This window comes from Oncorhynchus tshawytscha, linkage group LG28, assembly GCF_018296145.1.
Source record: "Oncorhynchus tshawytscha isolate Ot180627B linkage group LG28, Otsh_v2.0, whole genome shotgun sequence".
NCBI lineage: Eukaryota > Metazoa > Chordata > Actinopteri > Salmoniformes > Salmonidae > Oncorhynchus > Oncorhynchus tshawytscha.
In genome coordinates, this window is record NC_056456.1 from 12,365,065 (window position 1) to 12,382,026 (window position 16,962).

Genomic DNA, 16,962 nt, shown 5'->3' on the forward strand with positions numbered 1-16,962 from the left:
TTCTAAAAACAAAATTTCATGAAATAACTCAAGTGTCAACTGTAGCCATTTATTTCCCTTTATGGTTTAGTCACCTGAGAATGACCATCCACATACCATTTTTTTTCCCCCAAATGTTGCTTTTTTGTGTCAGCAATTAGACATTGCGCTTAGAAGGGCTAGTTACCCCCAGAACCCTATTTTTCTTGTTGCACCTGGGATTTGAGAAAAGCGCTTTACAAATGTAATGAATTATTATTATTATTATTATTAAACTGAGATAAATAGAGTATTATGTTTGGTCATTATAGTGTTACAATTGGCTACAACTTAAGCATTCTATTTCTAGAAGGCTTTGTGTACATTGGTAGAATTAGGTAACCTCTTCTAGTTTTTGTGACAGCTTGACTCCAGTTGTTTATGCTTCCTTGAGCTCCTCTCTCTCCCCACACACTCAATGCAACGCGTGAGCAGTGAGCACACCAAATCGCCCACCTTCTCATTCGTGGCTCAGTTTCAGAGAAGGCAGTCACTCCACCACACTTGCAGGAGACCAAAATACCATTATAACACTTGACTACGACGCGCCAATGAACTCTCCTGCATAGTGAGTTCAAATGGCAGTTGTTACGCGAGAAAAAATGTTCTAATCGACCAAATCGAATACCAGAGAATTGGAACTGAGTGGAGAGCTCGGTCGTCTTGAGTCCTGCATGCCCACTATAATGAATACGCGCGAAAACCCAAACGTGAGGCGACTCTCGGAATGAACTACAATGACAACTTGCGAGGACAAGTGGCCAACAACAAACCTCAATATCAGGTAACTATAATTGGATCATTTTAAATAGGCCTGGTTAATAGCATTAACATTAACTGATAACTGTCAGAGGACATATGCTATCAATGAAGAATGCGACGGCGTGCCCACTGGGCAAAAACTGGTTGAATCAACGTTGTTTCCATGTCATTTCAACCATAAAATTATATGTGATGACTTTGAATCAACGTGGAAAACTGATTGGATTTGCCAAAAGTCATCAACATAAGGGGATTTCGTATTTTTTTCATCCAACTTTTAACCTTAATCGAATGACATGGTAACTTTTTTGTGGATTTCAATTACCAAACAAATCTCAATCAAAACTAGACGTTGAACTGACGTCTGTCCCCAGTGGGTGGTTTGTTCAAACGGAATTGATGAAGCCCTTGGCGGTGTCATGCGTCTTGCCCCGCAGCCCAGCGCGCAATCCTTGCGGCTCATCATTCTGCTGATCCTCGTCATGGGGGTGGCCCCGTCCCCGGCTCTGACGGCGGGATGCCCGGCACGCTGCGTGTGCGATGACCAGCTGGTGGTCCAGTGCGCCGGGCAGCACCTCACCACCTTCCCCACCGAAATGCCGCTCTCCACGAGGCAGCTCATCATCTCCAACAACCGCATCATTGAGCTACCGCCGCTTCAGCTCAACTACCTGTCGGACTTGGTGTATTTGGACTGTAGCAACAATTCACTGACGGAGATTTCGGAGTCCACATTCGGTAACCTGCGGAAACTTGCTTACCTGGATTTGTCCTTCAACACCTTGGCGCGGATAGAGGACAGGACGTTCGGGCCGCTGTCCAGCCTCGTGATGCTGAGGATGACGGACAACCCCGGCCTGTGGGACATTCACCCAGACAGTTTCGCGGAGAACTCTGCGCTGCAGGTGCTGGACGTTAGTAGAAACAACATGACGGTGCTCAACATCAGCTCTCTCATCGGGCTGCCCACCCTGCGATCTGTCGGCCTCAGCGGGAACCCCTGGAGCTGTGACTGCGACAATGAAGACCTCTGTCTTTGGATCCAAGTTGAGGGATTCAAGTTTCAAGGTAAAACTGTATGCACTTTCAGAGAGAAACACATCCAGAGACAATATTTAACTATGACATTTGATCTATTCTTTGTGGTTACATATTTGACCAACAATTGACATTGTGCATGTTCATTTATACAGTAATACTTTTTCAACTTGTCCTTTCCTGGGATTTGAGCTCGCAACCTCTTAGTTCACAGCAAGCCAATCTTCCTGCTACACCACCATGTCTGTGTCCATTATCAGTTAATCTGACTGTTCTCTCATCATTGATTTGATTTACTTATTTACTTGTTTTAGGGTGTTCACACTCCTGAAATGCTCACTGAAAGCACTTCACTTTCACAACCACATGCTGTGTTTTAAGCTATGAGCTCAGTCCCTTTGATCGTCACTATCAGCCGTCTGGATCTCACCTGTTTTGAGAGGCACCATCTGTCCTTGTCTCAGCAGTTTAGAAATAAGCTGCTGATTTATGGGAAAATCTCAGGTTCTTCAGTGGGTTCTTCTTCAGGACTCTAAGCCTGATCTTGTTTGGTGCACAAAGTGCATTCTGGTTCTCCTCAATACGTGTTTCATTATGAGTTCATGAATGAGGTCTGCTACACCTCAACATTAAGACATTTAAGACAGTTATAAAGCTTAGGTTCATGTATAACAATGCCCAGTTGCACATTATTTTGGCTACCATGGCTAAAAAAAATAGATCTCAGTGAGTTTGAAAGAGGGGTCTCAAATGAGCATAGGGGGTTTTAAAGTGTGTGTGTGTGTCTCAGTCACCAGATCTCAACCCAATTTAACACATGTGGGAGATTCTGGAGCGATGCCTGAGACAGCATTTTCCACCACCATCAACAAAACACCAAATGATGGAATTTCTCGGGGAAGAAAGGTGTCACATCCCTCCAGTAGAGTTTGCAGACACTTGTAGAATCTATGCCAATGCACATGGAAGCTGTTCTGGCTTGTGGTGGACCAACCCCCTATTAAGACACTTTATGTTGTTTCCTACGATATGGTGTTTCCTTCATTTTGGCAGTTACCTGTATTCCTTTACTGCATACATTTCATGCGCGGTTGCCTGCATCACGGGCCTAGGATACGTTTTGAAACAGCAATTGTAGACGATCAAATAACACGCAATTAAGGCTTAATCACAAAACCCACAGTGTCGAGACGTGAAATGACCAGTGAATCTCTGCCTGGGTCCACCTGCACATGCCCCACCAACCGGAAACACTTCAATCAACAAACTACACTGAGTATACAAAACATGAACGCCTCCTCTTTCCATGACACAGACTGACCAGATGAATCCAGGAGAAAGCTACGATCCCTTATTGATATCACTTGTTCAATCCACTTCAATCAGTGTAGATGAAGGGGATGTATACAGGTTAAAGAAGGATTTTTAAGCCTCGAGACAATTGAGACGTGGATTGTGTATGTGTGCCATTCAGCGGATGAATGGTTAAGACAAAAAAATGTAAGTGCCTTTGAACGGGGTATGGTGGTAGGTGCCAGGCGCACCGGTTTGTTTCAAGAACTGCAACGCTGCTGAGGTTTTCCACACTCAACAGTTTCCTGTGTGTATCAAGAAGGGTCCACCACCCAAATGACATCCAGCCAACTTGACACGACTGTGGAAAGCATTGGAGTCAACACGGGCCAGCATCCCTGTGGAACGCTTTCGACACCTTGTAGAGTCCATGCCCCGTCCAGTTGAGGCTGTTCTGAGGGCAAAAGGGGGGCGGGATGTGTTAATGTCTTAATGTTTGGTATACTCCGTGTATATGCCTATATGTAATGAACGTGCCTCATGGAACCACACTCATGTGATCAGTAACCATGCCTTAGACTTGAACACTTCAGTTAGTGCCTTAGGCCTTTAGCTCAGTGGACTAACAGTCTTGTTGTGCGCGATAGACTTGGGTTCAAATCCAGTCGGTTACACTATGCAACAACATTTGTTTTGAATAAGAATTTATTCTTTTTCTGTTGTATTCTTGTATCTTGACAAACTAATGTACTGTACATCAGATTTTGGCTTTGTTCAGTTTGGAGTGGTATTCCCTGCTTTTTTGGGATGTAGCAATACTTAAAAGGGTAGCTACAGTTGAAGTCGGAAGTTTATATACACCTTAGCCAAATACATTTAAACTCAGTTTTTCACAACTCTTGACATTTAGTCCTAGTAAAAATGCTCTGTCTTAGGTCAGTTAAGATCACCACTTTATTTTAAGAACAACTTTGGAAGTATACTTGGGATCATTGTCCATTTGGAAGACCCATTTGCGACCAAGCTTTAACTTCCTGACTGCTGTCTTTAGATGTTGCTTCAATATATCCACATAATTTTCCTTTCTCATGATGCCATCTATTTTGTGAAGTGCACCAGTCAGCACCAGTCAGTCTCCTTCCAGAGCGTTATGACCGCTGCGTGGTCCCATGGTGTTTATACTTGCGTACTATTGGTGGTACAGATGAACGTGGTAACTTCAAGCGTTTGGAAATTGCTCCCAAGGATGACTCAGACTTGTGGAGGTCTATAATTGTTTTTCTGAGGTCTTGGCTGATTTTTTTTTTCCACCTTGATGTCAAGCAAAGAGGCACTGAGTTTGAAAGTAGGCCTTGAAATACATCCACAGGTACACCTCCAATTGACTCAAATGATGTCAATTAGCCTTGGAAAAATGACTTGTGTCATGCACAAAGTAGATGTCCTAACCGACTTCCCAAAACTATAGTTTCTTAACAAGACATTTGTGGAGTGGTTTAAAAAAACGAGTTTTAATGACTCCAACCTAAGTGTATGTAAACTTCCGACTTCAACTGTATTTATAGTGCATCTCGCTGAGCAAGAGCCCGTCACACCACGATACACTTACTAACAGGCATCCCCCATCAAATGCGCACACAGACCAGCTTGTCTTCCTCTCCTCTGCAGCTCAGGCAGAATCCTAAACTAGTCCTGTAAGAGCTCTTCTACTTGCTGCTTATTTCCTTTGTCTGCTTTCATTTGGAGCGGAGTCCCTTCCAGTCACAGCTCCCAGAAAGGGAGAACACACACACACACACACACACATGCACACAGGGGACAGGGGGGGGGACAGGGGTACTGTATAAAGCAGAAGGACAGAAGGTGTATAGAGATGCTGTGTTTTTGATCGTCACCATCAGCCGTCTGGATCTCACCTGTTCTGAGAGGCACCGCCTGTCGTTCTCTCAGCAGCTTAGAAATAATGCATTGATAGAAGGAAGAAGGGAAGAAAAACTCACAGACGCAACTAACAGATTCTCCACTGCTGTCTCGCCTCCCGAAGATTAGCATACTGCCTGTAGTTAGTAGTTATATACAGAGAGACGCTAGGAATAGCGGTGTGTGCGGACGGGATGGGGAGAGGAAGCCTCTCCTTTGATGTCGGCCACAAAGGGGGGTGAGAGTGTGGCCCGGGGGCTTCCATGCCTTGGGGAGAGAATGAACTCTAGCTAAGTAGAGGAAGTGGAAGGAGTACTTCATGTTCACTGGGAAGAGGAGGGTAGCGTGTTGTATTATTGAAAGGAGTGCTACTGTAGTGGTGTCAGGAGGTCTGAGGCTAGCTAGGTTAGAGGACAGTTCCAAGTGTAGTGCTGTGTGTGTCACACATCTGTGCTGCTATATTTGTTTCTAAACTCTCAGGGCATCTGAAGACAAAATGGAATGTCTTTGGAGGCAACAGGAAATCTCGGCCTGGCTCCATTTCAGATTTGTACTTAAGGATTTGAAATGCCTCTAAAGTGAAACTAGCACAACATACTGTATGTCTCCATTTCCTCAAAAAGTCCATACTGTACATGCACAATGTATGGACAAAGCCTGCCTGCACAGGTTCTGTTGGGCAAAATAAGCCCGAACAAAGTCTGCTGGCATGAAACACAGAATACAGAACAGAGCAGAGACAGCCAGTCAGTGAGCCAGCCAGTCAGCCAGCCAGTCAGCCAGCCAGCCAGGCAGCCAGGCAGAAAAAGCTAAAGTCGTTTGATCTCATCCCGAGAGAGATTCCCCCAACACAAAAAGCTACGAACACAAAAGCAAATTAAAGCGTGTCCTTTGAAATGCTCCAACACTATGAGTATTACAAGCACATTCCAGGCTTTTTTCTTCTTCCAAAATATTACCCCTAACAAACGGGGACTTTTAGATGATACCCAGGCAGCCACACACACAGTAGTAGCATCATTAGATCGATAGCATCTGTTGTTAGACCAACGTACTAAATCAAACTATTTGCATCCCAAAACACATTTCCTCCTCCCCCCCCCCCCATACAATAGGTGTCACCTGTCAGTCAGGTGTTTGAAGCTACAGATCAGCAGTTCCCTGTTCTGACATTCAAAACAAACATCCCCTTTTTCTATTGAGATTCACGAATTGTGAGTGAGTGAGGGGCTTAGTCATGATCCAACTAGGAGCCTGTTGGTGCCAGGCAGCTTAGAAGATGAAAAGCCATGCTAACTACCGTACCAGTCAGACACAAAAGACAGAGAATATACCCAGTGAAATCCAGAGGGGCTGAAATGCACTTGAATTATTCAAATGCCTTGAACTTGGTGTGATGTAATATCGATGTGACAACACACCAATAGCGGGCTGTCACTCCTGTTCGGTTATTTTCTGACAAGGGAAACAAATCAACGTTTATTGGTCGCGCACACAGCTTTGCAGATGCTGTCGCAGGGGCAGCGAAATGCTCATGCTTCTATGTCCAACAGTGGAGCAATATCTAGCAATAGAAAATGATTTAGCAGGTACTGTTTTCTTACATGGTAGTTTTTATTATAGCTGCAAATGGAAAGATATTTCAGTAGGGAGTGTGTGTGTGTGTGTGTGTGTGTGTTATCCATCTCTCATGAATGTTATGTAAAACTATATAATGTAATGTGTGTGAATTATTCAACAGGCCAGAGATCTCGATTTGATGAATTATAATATTGATATCACCTTCCCTGGGTGGGTAACCTACGCGCTCCCCCCAACACTGGCAACACTTCAAAGAACATGTTCATCATTATTATGTGTACGCAGTGTGCTGACTAATGCGTCTGACTTAGAGTATTTCCCACATCAGCTTTTATAGAGAAAAACCAACTACTACTGTTGTCTTAACCTTGGCAGGCCTAGTCCTAAGAGTTGTGCTCAAGTTAGGGTTAGGGAATTGATCATAATAATGGTGTCAGTTAGTTGTTCTTGTTTTGGTAATACTGTATGGGCTCAGTACTAATTGCTATGACTACTAGGGCCCGTACTCTTTCCTGGTCATGTGACCTGACCAGGAAAAACAGTCTGCACTAGTGTAGCCTATGACCCAGAGTTTTTACTGGTCAGGTGACATGCCAAAGAAAACCTCTAATCATTACAGCTAGTGATAGGCTTTTACTGCTGTGTCACCAATGCAAGTTCCAGTATGACTTTTTTATTTATTTTTTATTTAACTAGGCAAGTCAGTTAAGAACAAATTCTTATTTTCAATGACAGCCTAGGAACAGTGGGTTAACTGCCTGTTCAGGGGCAGAACGACAGATTTGTACCTTGTCAGCTCGGGGGTTTGAACTTGCGACCTTCCGGTTACTAGTCCAACACTCTAACCACTAGGCTACCCTGCCGCCCCTTACTTACGTAAGTAATGTCATTAACCCCCACCTGTGCTGTGTTCTCTCTTCCAGACGAGGGCCAGACGGTGTGCGGTGGTCCTCCTGACCTGCGGGGGCAGCGTTTGGGTGAGCTGGGGCTGCAGCTGCGGTCGCGGTGCCACCAGGGCCTGGGATCGTGGGACTACCTGTTCTTCATCGCCATCGGCTTCGTCATCTTCGCGGCGGGCACGGTGTCGGCGTGGGCCATCGGGGTGGTCATGGTGCTGTACGAACGCTACGTCAAGAAGAAGAGCGAGCAGATGGACCCTGAGGACGAGGTGGAGCAGGGCGCAGGACCTGGCACGGGGAGCGGGGGTGGTCACGATGCAAATCCACATGGCAATGGAGGTTTGAAAAACACTGGTCACATAGTGGTTTGACTCCTCCCTGTAGCCCCCCACACAGAGATGTGCCTGACTTTCATTGAGATTGAGAGTTGAATGGTCATAGTCATATACACTGAATGTACAAAACATTAGGAACACCTTCCTGATATTGAGTTGCACCCCCTTTGGCCCTCAGAACAGCCTCAGTTCGTCGGGACATAGACTCTACAAGGTGTCGAAAGCGTTCCATAGGGACGCTGGCCCATGTTGACCCCAATGCTTTCCACAGTTGTGTCAAGTTGGCTGGATGTCCTTTGGGTGGTGGACCATTATTGATACACACGGGAAACTGTTGAGTGTGAAAAACCCAGCAGCGTTGCAGTTCTTGACACAAACCGCTGCGCCTGGCACCTACCACCATACCCCGTTCAAAGGCACTTAATGTGTATGTGTGCCATGTGTATGTGTGCCATTCAAGCTCTGAATGGCACACATACACAATCCGTCACAATGGTTCACGTCTTAAAAATCCTTCTTTAACCTGTCTCCTCCCCTTCATCTACACTGATCGAAGTGGATTTAACAAGTGACATCAATAAGGGATCATAGCTTTCACCTGGATTCACCTGGTCAGTCTGTGTCATGGAAAGAGCAGGTGTTCCTAATGGTTTTATTATATAGGCCTAATCATAATCATATTGCAGGACATCTCTCCTTTTCTGACATGACTGGTTTATGTCATGACTGGTTTATGTCATGACTGGTTTATGTCATGACTGGTTGATGTCCTGACTGGTTTATGGCCGCAACACAACAAATACCATTTATCAGGAGTGCGACATCACAGCCTATTTCATCTCAGAGCCTTTGCCAAGGCAGGAGATAGAAACAGAATCATGTATTGATTTAACAAAATGTTGAACAACAATTTGTCTTCTGCATAAAAGTGTGGGCTGTAGCATTTGCTTTTAAATTGCTCGAATAGACATTCAATCTTACAGAATGTGCGGCGGCCAGTGTTTGGTACTCGCTATAGGCGCATGCAATGTTAGTTTGAAAAAGTCACTGCAAAAGATGAATACATTCTGCCCACACCTCTACAGAAATGTGATTACATTTCCGTTGCGCTTAGTTTTAGGAACTATTGTGGCTCAGTTCCAACATCTCCAAATCATACAGCAAAGGCATTTGTGTTATCATAAAAGGTGAATGGAGGGCGTTTTCCAGACAGGGTTGTAACGCTCGTTCACGAGAACACAAAAATACAGTGTTGTATGCTTTTGATTTATTTAGTGAGACATTAACTCACGACTGATAAATGAGGCCCCTGTTCCTCTCTGGTCCTGTGTGAGAGTGTGTGTGTGTGTGTGTGTGTTGGGAGTTTGACCCTTTACTATTACCCAAGTAGAGCCCTGTCTGCTGATGGACTTGGCTTTAACCCAGCATGCTGTTGCTTTTCTGGCTGGCCTCTCAGTGGGGCCAGGTCAACACGGAAAGTGATAATTGATTTCCAGTGTCCCTGCTGTCCCTGGTTAGTACAATGCACAGAGTCCCATCCACCCTAGCTGTCTCCACATGCACTGACTGCACCAAAAGCCTTATTGAAGTACAGAACTATTTCTACAGCAATAGCACAAAACACTACTGTGAATCAGAATGATTATTATGAAGCACAGTACTAGGCCTACTTTGGCACAGTTGCTTTAATCTAATCCGTACCCCTCAGAATACTACTGACCATCTATCATTCACTGGCGTCTTTTTAAAGCTAAATTCAGATCACATGGATCAACACTCACTGCACTCCCTATCTGTCCTGTCGGTCTTCCGGCTGCACTCTGACGGTGATCCTGACTCTTGACTGTTATAAACTTAGGTGAGTCGCCCCATTCACCCCAACAACAACAGCTGCCCTAAGGAAAGGCTGCGGCTGGATTACACTGGTTCTGAGGGGCTGTCAGAGGACATATCCACTACACAAAGGATTGATCAGCTGGAGAGGTGGTGTGAGAGGGAATAAAGTTATATGACTGACAGAGAAGCCAATATGAGACAAACTTGAGGTGCACCTAAGTCAGTTTGTCACCCCTACCACACACACACACTAGGATGTGATGCACATGGGTGTTACAGAGATAGACTAGGGTCCAAGGTGCCCCCAAGGTTAATGCACTACATTAATGTACAGCCAGTGTTTATGTCATAACTTCTGTTCTGATGTATCTAACCGACTGGGAGCATGTTCTCTGGGAATAGGAGAGGTAGCGTTGAGTGTTGGGCTGGTGTCCTGATCAAAGCAGATCTGTTATTACAGTTAAATTACTTTTATAGTGACACTATGACACTCTGTTTCTAGTCAGCACCAGGCAAGTCTGAACCAGGAGATACACTGGCCAAAAGTATGTGAACACCCCTTCAAATGAGTGGATTCGGCTAGATCAGCCACACCCATTGCTGACAGGTGTATACAACCGAGCACACAGCCATGCAATCTCCATAGACAAGCATTGGCAGTAGAATGTCCCATACTGAAGAGCTCAGTGACTTTCAAACGTGGCACCATCATAGGATGCCACCTTTCCAACAAGTCAGTTTGTCAAATGTCTGTCCGGCTCGAGCTGCCCAAGTCAAATGTAAGTGCTGTTATTGTGAAGTGGAAATGTCTAGGAGCAACAACGGCTCAGCTTGAAGTGGCACGCCAGTTTACAGAACAGGACCGCCAAGTCCTGAAACGCGTAGAACGTAAAAATCGTCTGTCCTCGGTTGCAGCACTCACTACCGAGTTCCAAAGTGCCTCTGGAAGCAACGTCAGCACAAGAACTGTTCGTTGGGAGCTTCATGAAATGGGTTTCCATGGCCGAAAAGCCGCAAACAAGCCTAAGATCACTGTGCGCAGTGCCAATCGTTGTGCATGGTGATCTTAGTGGTGTGAACTTCGCCACCATTGGACTCTGAAGCAGTGGAAATGCCTTCTCCGGAGTGATGAATCACACTTCACCATCTGCAGTCTGACAGACAAATCTGGGTTTGGTGGATGCCAGGGGAACGTTACCTGCCCGAATGCATAGTGCCAACCGTAAGGTTTGGTGGAGGAGAAATAATAATCTGGGGCTGTTTTCCATGGTTCGGGCTAGGCCCCTTAGTTCCAGTGAAGGGAAATGTTAACACGACACCATACAATGACATTCTGGACGATTCTGTGCTTACAACTTTGTGGCAACAGTTTGGGGAAGGTCCTTTCCTGTTTCAGCATGACAATGCCCCCATGCACAAATCGAGGTCCATACAGAAATGGTTTCTTGAGATCGGTGTGGAAGAACTTGATTGACCTGCACAGAGCCCTGACCTCAACCCCCATCAAACACCTTTGGGATGAATTGGAATGCCGACTGCGAGCCAGTCTTAATGGCCCAACATCAGTGCCCGACCTCACTAATGCTCTTGTGGCTGAATGGAAGCTAGTCTCCGCTGCAATGTTCCAACATCTAGTGGAAAGCCTTCCCAGCCAAGGGGGAACCAACTCCATATTAAGGCCCATGCTTTTGGAATGAGATGTTTGACGAGCACATACATTTGGCCATGTAGTGTATGTTGGCGGAATGAACATAGTACTGCTGTACCCCTAGAATACGATACTCATGAATGTATGCGCAAGCGTGCTTGTTTGTTTGTGCGTGTTTGTGTGTTTCTTTTGGGGGGGAGGGGGTGAAACATTGTCTGCCTAGCTTTATGTGTCTAAGGCCAGGCACCACACCTCAATAAGTGTATTTTCCCCCCTTAATCATATCACAATCAACTTTTACCAGTTGAATGTGGACACAAATTGAATACCTTTATTTATATATATATACATATATGTATATATGTATATATATATATATATATATATATATATATATATATATATATATATATATATATATAAAAAAAGTTGATTGTGATATGATTAAGGGGAAAATACACTTATTGAGTGTGGTGCCTGGCCTTAGACATATAATCTGACATAATTAGTTATTTACCATTATTTTCTATTGGGCAGAAAATGATCTGAAACACAACCAAAACAAACAGCAGAAACACCCAACAAGTTTGTAGAGTCACATGCTTGACGTAATCATTGCGTGCTAGGAATATGTGACCAAATACTACACTTTTGACAACTTTAATACACATATAAGTGAACTCATCCCAATACTTTTTGTCCCCTCAAATTGGGGGACTATATACAGAAAAGGCTGTAATTTCAAAACAGTTCACCTGATATGGATTTTTTTTAACCTTTATTTAACTAGGCAAGTTAAGATCAAATTCTTACTTTCAATGACGGCCTAGGAACAGTGGATTAACCGCGTTGTTCAGGGGCAGAACGACAGATTTTTACCTTGTCAGCTCGGGGATTCGATCTTGCAACCTTGCAAGTCCAACTCTCTAACCACTAGGCTACCTGTCATGAGGGTATGAGAATACGTTAGCCTCGTATTCATTGTATCATTTCAAATCCAAAGTGCTGGACTACAGAGCCAAAACAACACAAAATGTGTCAATGTCCCAATATAGTCCAGTTTGTAACATTCTCTATAAAATGGGCATTTAAATGATGTGTGATTCAATGTAGTGAGCCCTGAAATTATGGATGTATGTCCATTTTTAAAGCGGTTACAATTCGTGACATTTTGATGACGGTAATATATGATACTTTTTGAAAATATTAAAGGGACCAATACCAAAAAATGACATTTTAGCCTGTGGCGCCTGGCCTTCATTTCATAATCACCCACACAGGGTCTGTGTGCCAACAGACTAAAGAATATAGCGTCAGCCTGTCTAGGTTGGAGGTTGCACATGTACATACAATACGTACTGTACCCTGCTATGCTTGGATGTCTCAATGCACATTTTCAACCACAGGTTGCTGGTTGCTATTATACTTGCATGTCATACAACAGCCATAGTATGTGACTACAGTACCTATCTGCATGGTCCCTACAGTACAGTGTATGTGATATACAGTCACTATGCATGTTCAGTCTAAGGTCTGTGTATGACCTTTAAACCACATACCAGTCAGTATATCCCAGATACTCACCACAGTATGAGTACATCACATTCTGGTAAGGTATCTGGTTAGGCAATAGGGCGCGCAGGCACGAGGTGCTCTGGGGAGGGGAAGGGTAGGGAAGGGTGCTGCAACAGGATACCTTTCTCTAACCCTAACTCATGTCTCCACGGCGACCCAGCAGGAATGTCAAGGAATGACCACTTGTCTGTCCCTGTCTTAATGAACTACTCAACGACCCCGCTCCCTTTTTAACCACTTTCCCTACAACACGCACGCAAACACACACACACACACACACTCTCCGACCCCAATCCAGCTACATACTATCTTTACCATTCATTGGACAGGGTATTTGTGACTCTTCCAAGATAGCTTTGAGGTAAGTTTATGTTGGCTCTGAATATTGCTCTCACTTAAAACATGGGTCGTGGTTGTGGCTTCATTGATTGGGTGGGTGAGGAGTTGGGCAGCATGTGATCCAGGAAGGAGCAGGCGGACCTGGGTTAGTTAGACACAGTCACAGCTGTCTCTCTGAGCTAGCTAGTCACATGGGCTGCGACGGTATGACAGGTGGTATGACCCACGTGTTTGTGTTCTTATATGGGGCCAGCAAGGTCCAAGAGTCACCTTTACACTGCCTTACCACCACCAAACACACACACACACACAGACACCCATACAGACTACCCAACTAAGTATTGGGTACTTACTATACAATCATTTCATCGTACCAAGTCCTTGGATAGAATTAAGTCACATTTTACTATAGATTTACCATAAACTGGGGTCTAGACATAAGAAAACTACTGTAGCTTATATTAAGTGAACATCTCTAGTGTTTTTTTTTATTTTTACAATTGTAAACATACGACGGTATATATTGAGTGTTCTGTACCTGTTTTGTACCTTTCTGAAGTTGTTTTTGTCGTTGCTAACTAACCTATTTATTCTGACAGCACAAAACAATGGGAATCTGAGAAGCACAGGTTGATGAATAAAATTAAATGAATGACTGATGTACAGTATGATTGATTGATTTGTGTAGTAGGATGGACCATCAGCCCCTGCCTGTACTTGGCAGGGCAGCGGTTGGCTCCTCTGTGTGGTTTAACTTCACAACAGCCTGAGAGGGCTTGCCAACTCTGTACCCTTCCAAAGCAATAAAAGGTCATTGGATCCAAGAGGAGTTGTGGTGTCCTTTGTGCATCACAGAACAGCCCGGAGAGGCGTCCTGCTTTGTCTTGTGTGTCCTCTGTCTTCTTTCTGTTACTCCCACTGTATCTGTCTCTCTGACTGTCCTCTGTAGAGGGACACTGGCAGCTTCATTCACACCAAAATAACTTACACACATCTTTGACCCAGGGTATACACATACACATGCACATGCACACAAACACACATATACACACTCTCTATCCCTCTCTGTCAATGTATTATGGAATATTGGATAGAGTATTCTGGGTGTCCAGACTGATCCACAATTATGTTAATCCAATAGTCTTGTCTGGGAGAGGGAGATAACGAGATGCTAAGCTCCCACAGAGGAGCGAGCAGCACATTGATATTGCAGCCTCGAACAGACAGGCAATCTGCAAATTGCTCTGTGGTATTTCTGTGTGCTATGGCTGGTCGAGGGCCTGAAACATACTTGCGTAGTCTTTCAATTCTTTTACCGCACTTTGTCTGTTCTGTCTGACCCAGTTTATCTCCAATCTGTCTCTCTCCTTTATCGTTCTCTCTCTCTTTATTCCGTTCTCTTTTTGTGATTTTTCTGGCTCGTGGCCACTGATACCGCTTTTTCACCTGTCACTTTCCCTCCTTTCTTTTTATGTCTCTCTCTCTTGCTCTCTCACAATATGTCCTTGTGTATCTTGCTCCCACATCTATCAGTAAGTTCCCTCACTTACTGTGCTCCTCTTTATACCGTCCTTCTGTTTTTCTCCCTCCCTCCCTGGGAACATGACCTTTGACCCCACAAGACTGTCACACCAAGGTCCCCGATGACCTCTTGGCACGTTAATTCTATACTACACTACTCCAGAAGGTCACATTTCTATGTACTGTATATTCTGATCCTTTTTTTTCACTAAGCGGCATCAAGGGAATTTAAACTTTTAGTTCTGAACCCAGCGAGACTTCTCCAATATTAATGTGATCTATTTTAATCTACTTCTTACTCAAGGAATTATTAATAGACCATCTTGGAATAAACGGTAGTCTCTCTTGCAGGTTGGGCTATGAAAAGCCGGAATACATTTACAATATAGATTAGATGCCTTTCCTAATTGAAGGAAGAGTGTGTATGTGGGACAGTACATTAATATATTCAAGGTAAGGATTTTGTGGCTTAATGAGGTAAGAAAGTAATTTAGCTTATATATAATGCAAGTATGAACTGGGATATAAAAAATTACCTGCTTAGCTTGTCAAAGTTCCATATAACAAATGAAAAGTAAGGCTCCTGAGTGGGGCAGTGGTCTAAGGCACTGCATCTCAGTGCTAGATGTGTCACTACAGACCCTGGTTCAATTCAAGGCTGTATCACAACCGGCTGTGATTGGGAGTCCCATAAGGTGGTGCACAATTGGGTTTGACTGGGGTAGGCTGTCATTGTAAATAAGAATTTGTTCTTAACTGACTTGCCTACTTAAATAAAGGTTAAATAAATTCAATTCTGAGTGGAGACTGGTATAGACGCAGCACCTCAGAGCCCTCTGGTGATGATGTTTGGATTTAATCCCCAAACACACAGTAGAATGTTTGTTGTTGCATTCCTTTTGAATTAGGAATGCTCATTATCCTAGTCTCTTTGAAAATGGTTTTCATTGCCTCTGCTAAAACTATATCTCCTTTTCTTTTTAGCAGCAGCAACTATGCAGTTATCTAGGTCACTTATTTCTGGAATCCCACTGGGCACACACTGGTTGAATCAATGTTGTTTCCATGTCATTTCAATGAAATTACGTTGAACCAACGTGGAATAGACATTGAATTGACGTCTGTGCCCTGTGTGATTTCTACAGCTAGGTATTGATGAGTCTGACATGATTTTTTATTTTATTTCTGTGCAATAATGAAATATATTTTGAAATATGTATTTATTTATTAACCTAAGTCCCACCAACAAAACTAATATAAATGAAAATCCTTTATATTTAAACACACCATTTCCTAATACAACATTTATTTAATTTTTGTATAATCCTCCTCCCACCTGTGACTAAGGAGTCAAGGGTCACAGATCCATCATGACCTCCCATGATGCCCCTGTCCTGGGTGTGTTTTTATGGGTCGCTTGTGGTCTGTTGGCGCTCCAACATACCCAGGATGCTCTCTGCCATCCCTCTGACGTCGCTGTGGGTGTCAAGGTCAGAGGTCAAGGTCTTCAGGAGGTCCACTGCCCCCTCCTCCTGGAGTATACGGCAGTACTGCACACATGAGGTCAAATAGAATCACCCTTGATTTATAAAACATAAAACACCTCAATAATATACACACAATTAACTAGTAAGAGAACGCCTCCTCAGACCACAGAACACCATGCATCATCAATCGATAAATGTTTCCAGTTTTCAGAATAAGACGTGTGCGGGCTGTGGTTGTGGTTGTGTACACATGTTCAATTGAATATTGCCCAGGTTTATATTTACTGGCTCAAACAAAGCACACACATCTACAACATGTTGAAACAGAAAGACCCAGCAGAAGACTTAGAAGTTTCCGCTGTATAGAATATTCATTGAATGGTTCAACTACACTGAACAAAAATATAAACGCAACATGTAAAAGTGTTTGTCCCATGTTTCATGAGCTGAAATAAACACAAATGTGTTTACATCCCTGTTAGTGAGCATTTCTCCTTTGCCAAGATAATCCATCCACCTGATAGGTGTGGCATATCAAGAAGCTGATTAAACAGCATGACCATTACACAGGTGTACCTTGTGCTGGGGACAATAAAAGGTCACTCTAAAATGTGCAGTTTTGTAAACACAATACAATGCCACAGATGTCTCAAATTTTGAGGGAGCATGGAATTGGTATGCTGACTGCAGGAATGTCCACCAGAGCTCAT

At 43.8% G+C, this 16,962-nt stretch overlaps 1 protein-coding gene across 1 annotated transcript; it reads left to right on the forward strand.

The window, feature by feature from the left end:
• The first annotated feature begins 451 nt into the window (after positions 1-451).
• On the forward strand, positions 452-8,031 carry LOC112227351 (leucine-rich repeat-containing protein 52-like). The gene is made up of 2 exons (XM_024392234.2): positions 452-1,848; positions 7,536-8,031. The coding sequence occupies exons 1-2, from the start codon at positions 1,200-1,202 to the stop codon at positions 7,880-7,882; spliced, it is 996 nt and encodes a 331-aa protein (XP_024248002.2). The 5' UTR covers positions 452-1,199; the 3' UTR covers positions 7,883-8,031.
• Positions 8,032-16,962: the final 8,931 nt, after the last annotated feature.

Bases quoted from the DNA above. Each gene is read 5' to 3' on its own strand.
- LOC112227351 (XM_024392234.2), top strand. From the start codon at position 1,200: ATGCGTCTTGCCCCGCAGCCCAGCGCGCAATCCTTGCGGCTCATCATT. The intron at 1,849-7,535 runs GTAAAACTGTAT...TCTCTCTTCCAG, and splicing joins TGAGGGATTCAAGTTTCAAG to ACGAGGGCCAGACGGTGTGC.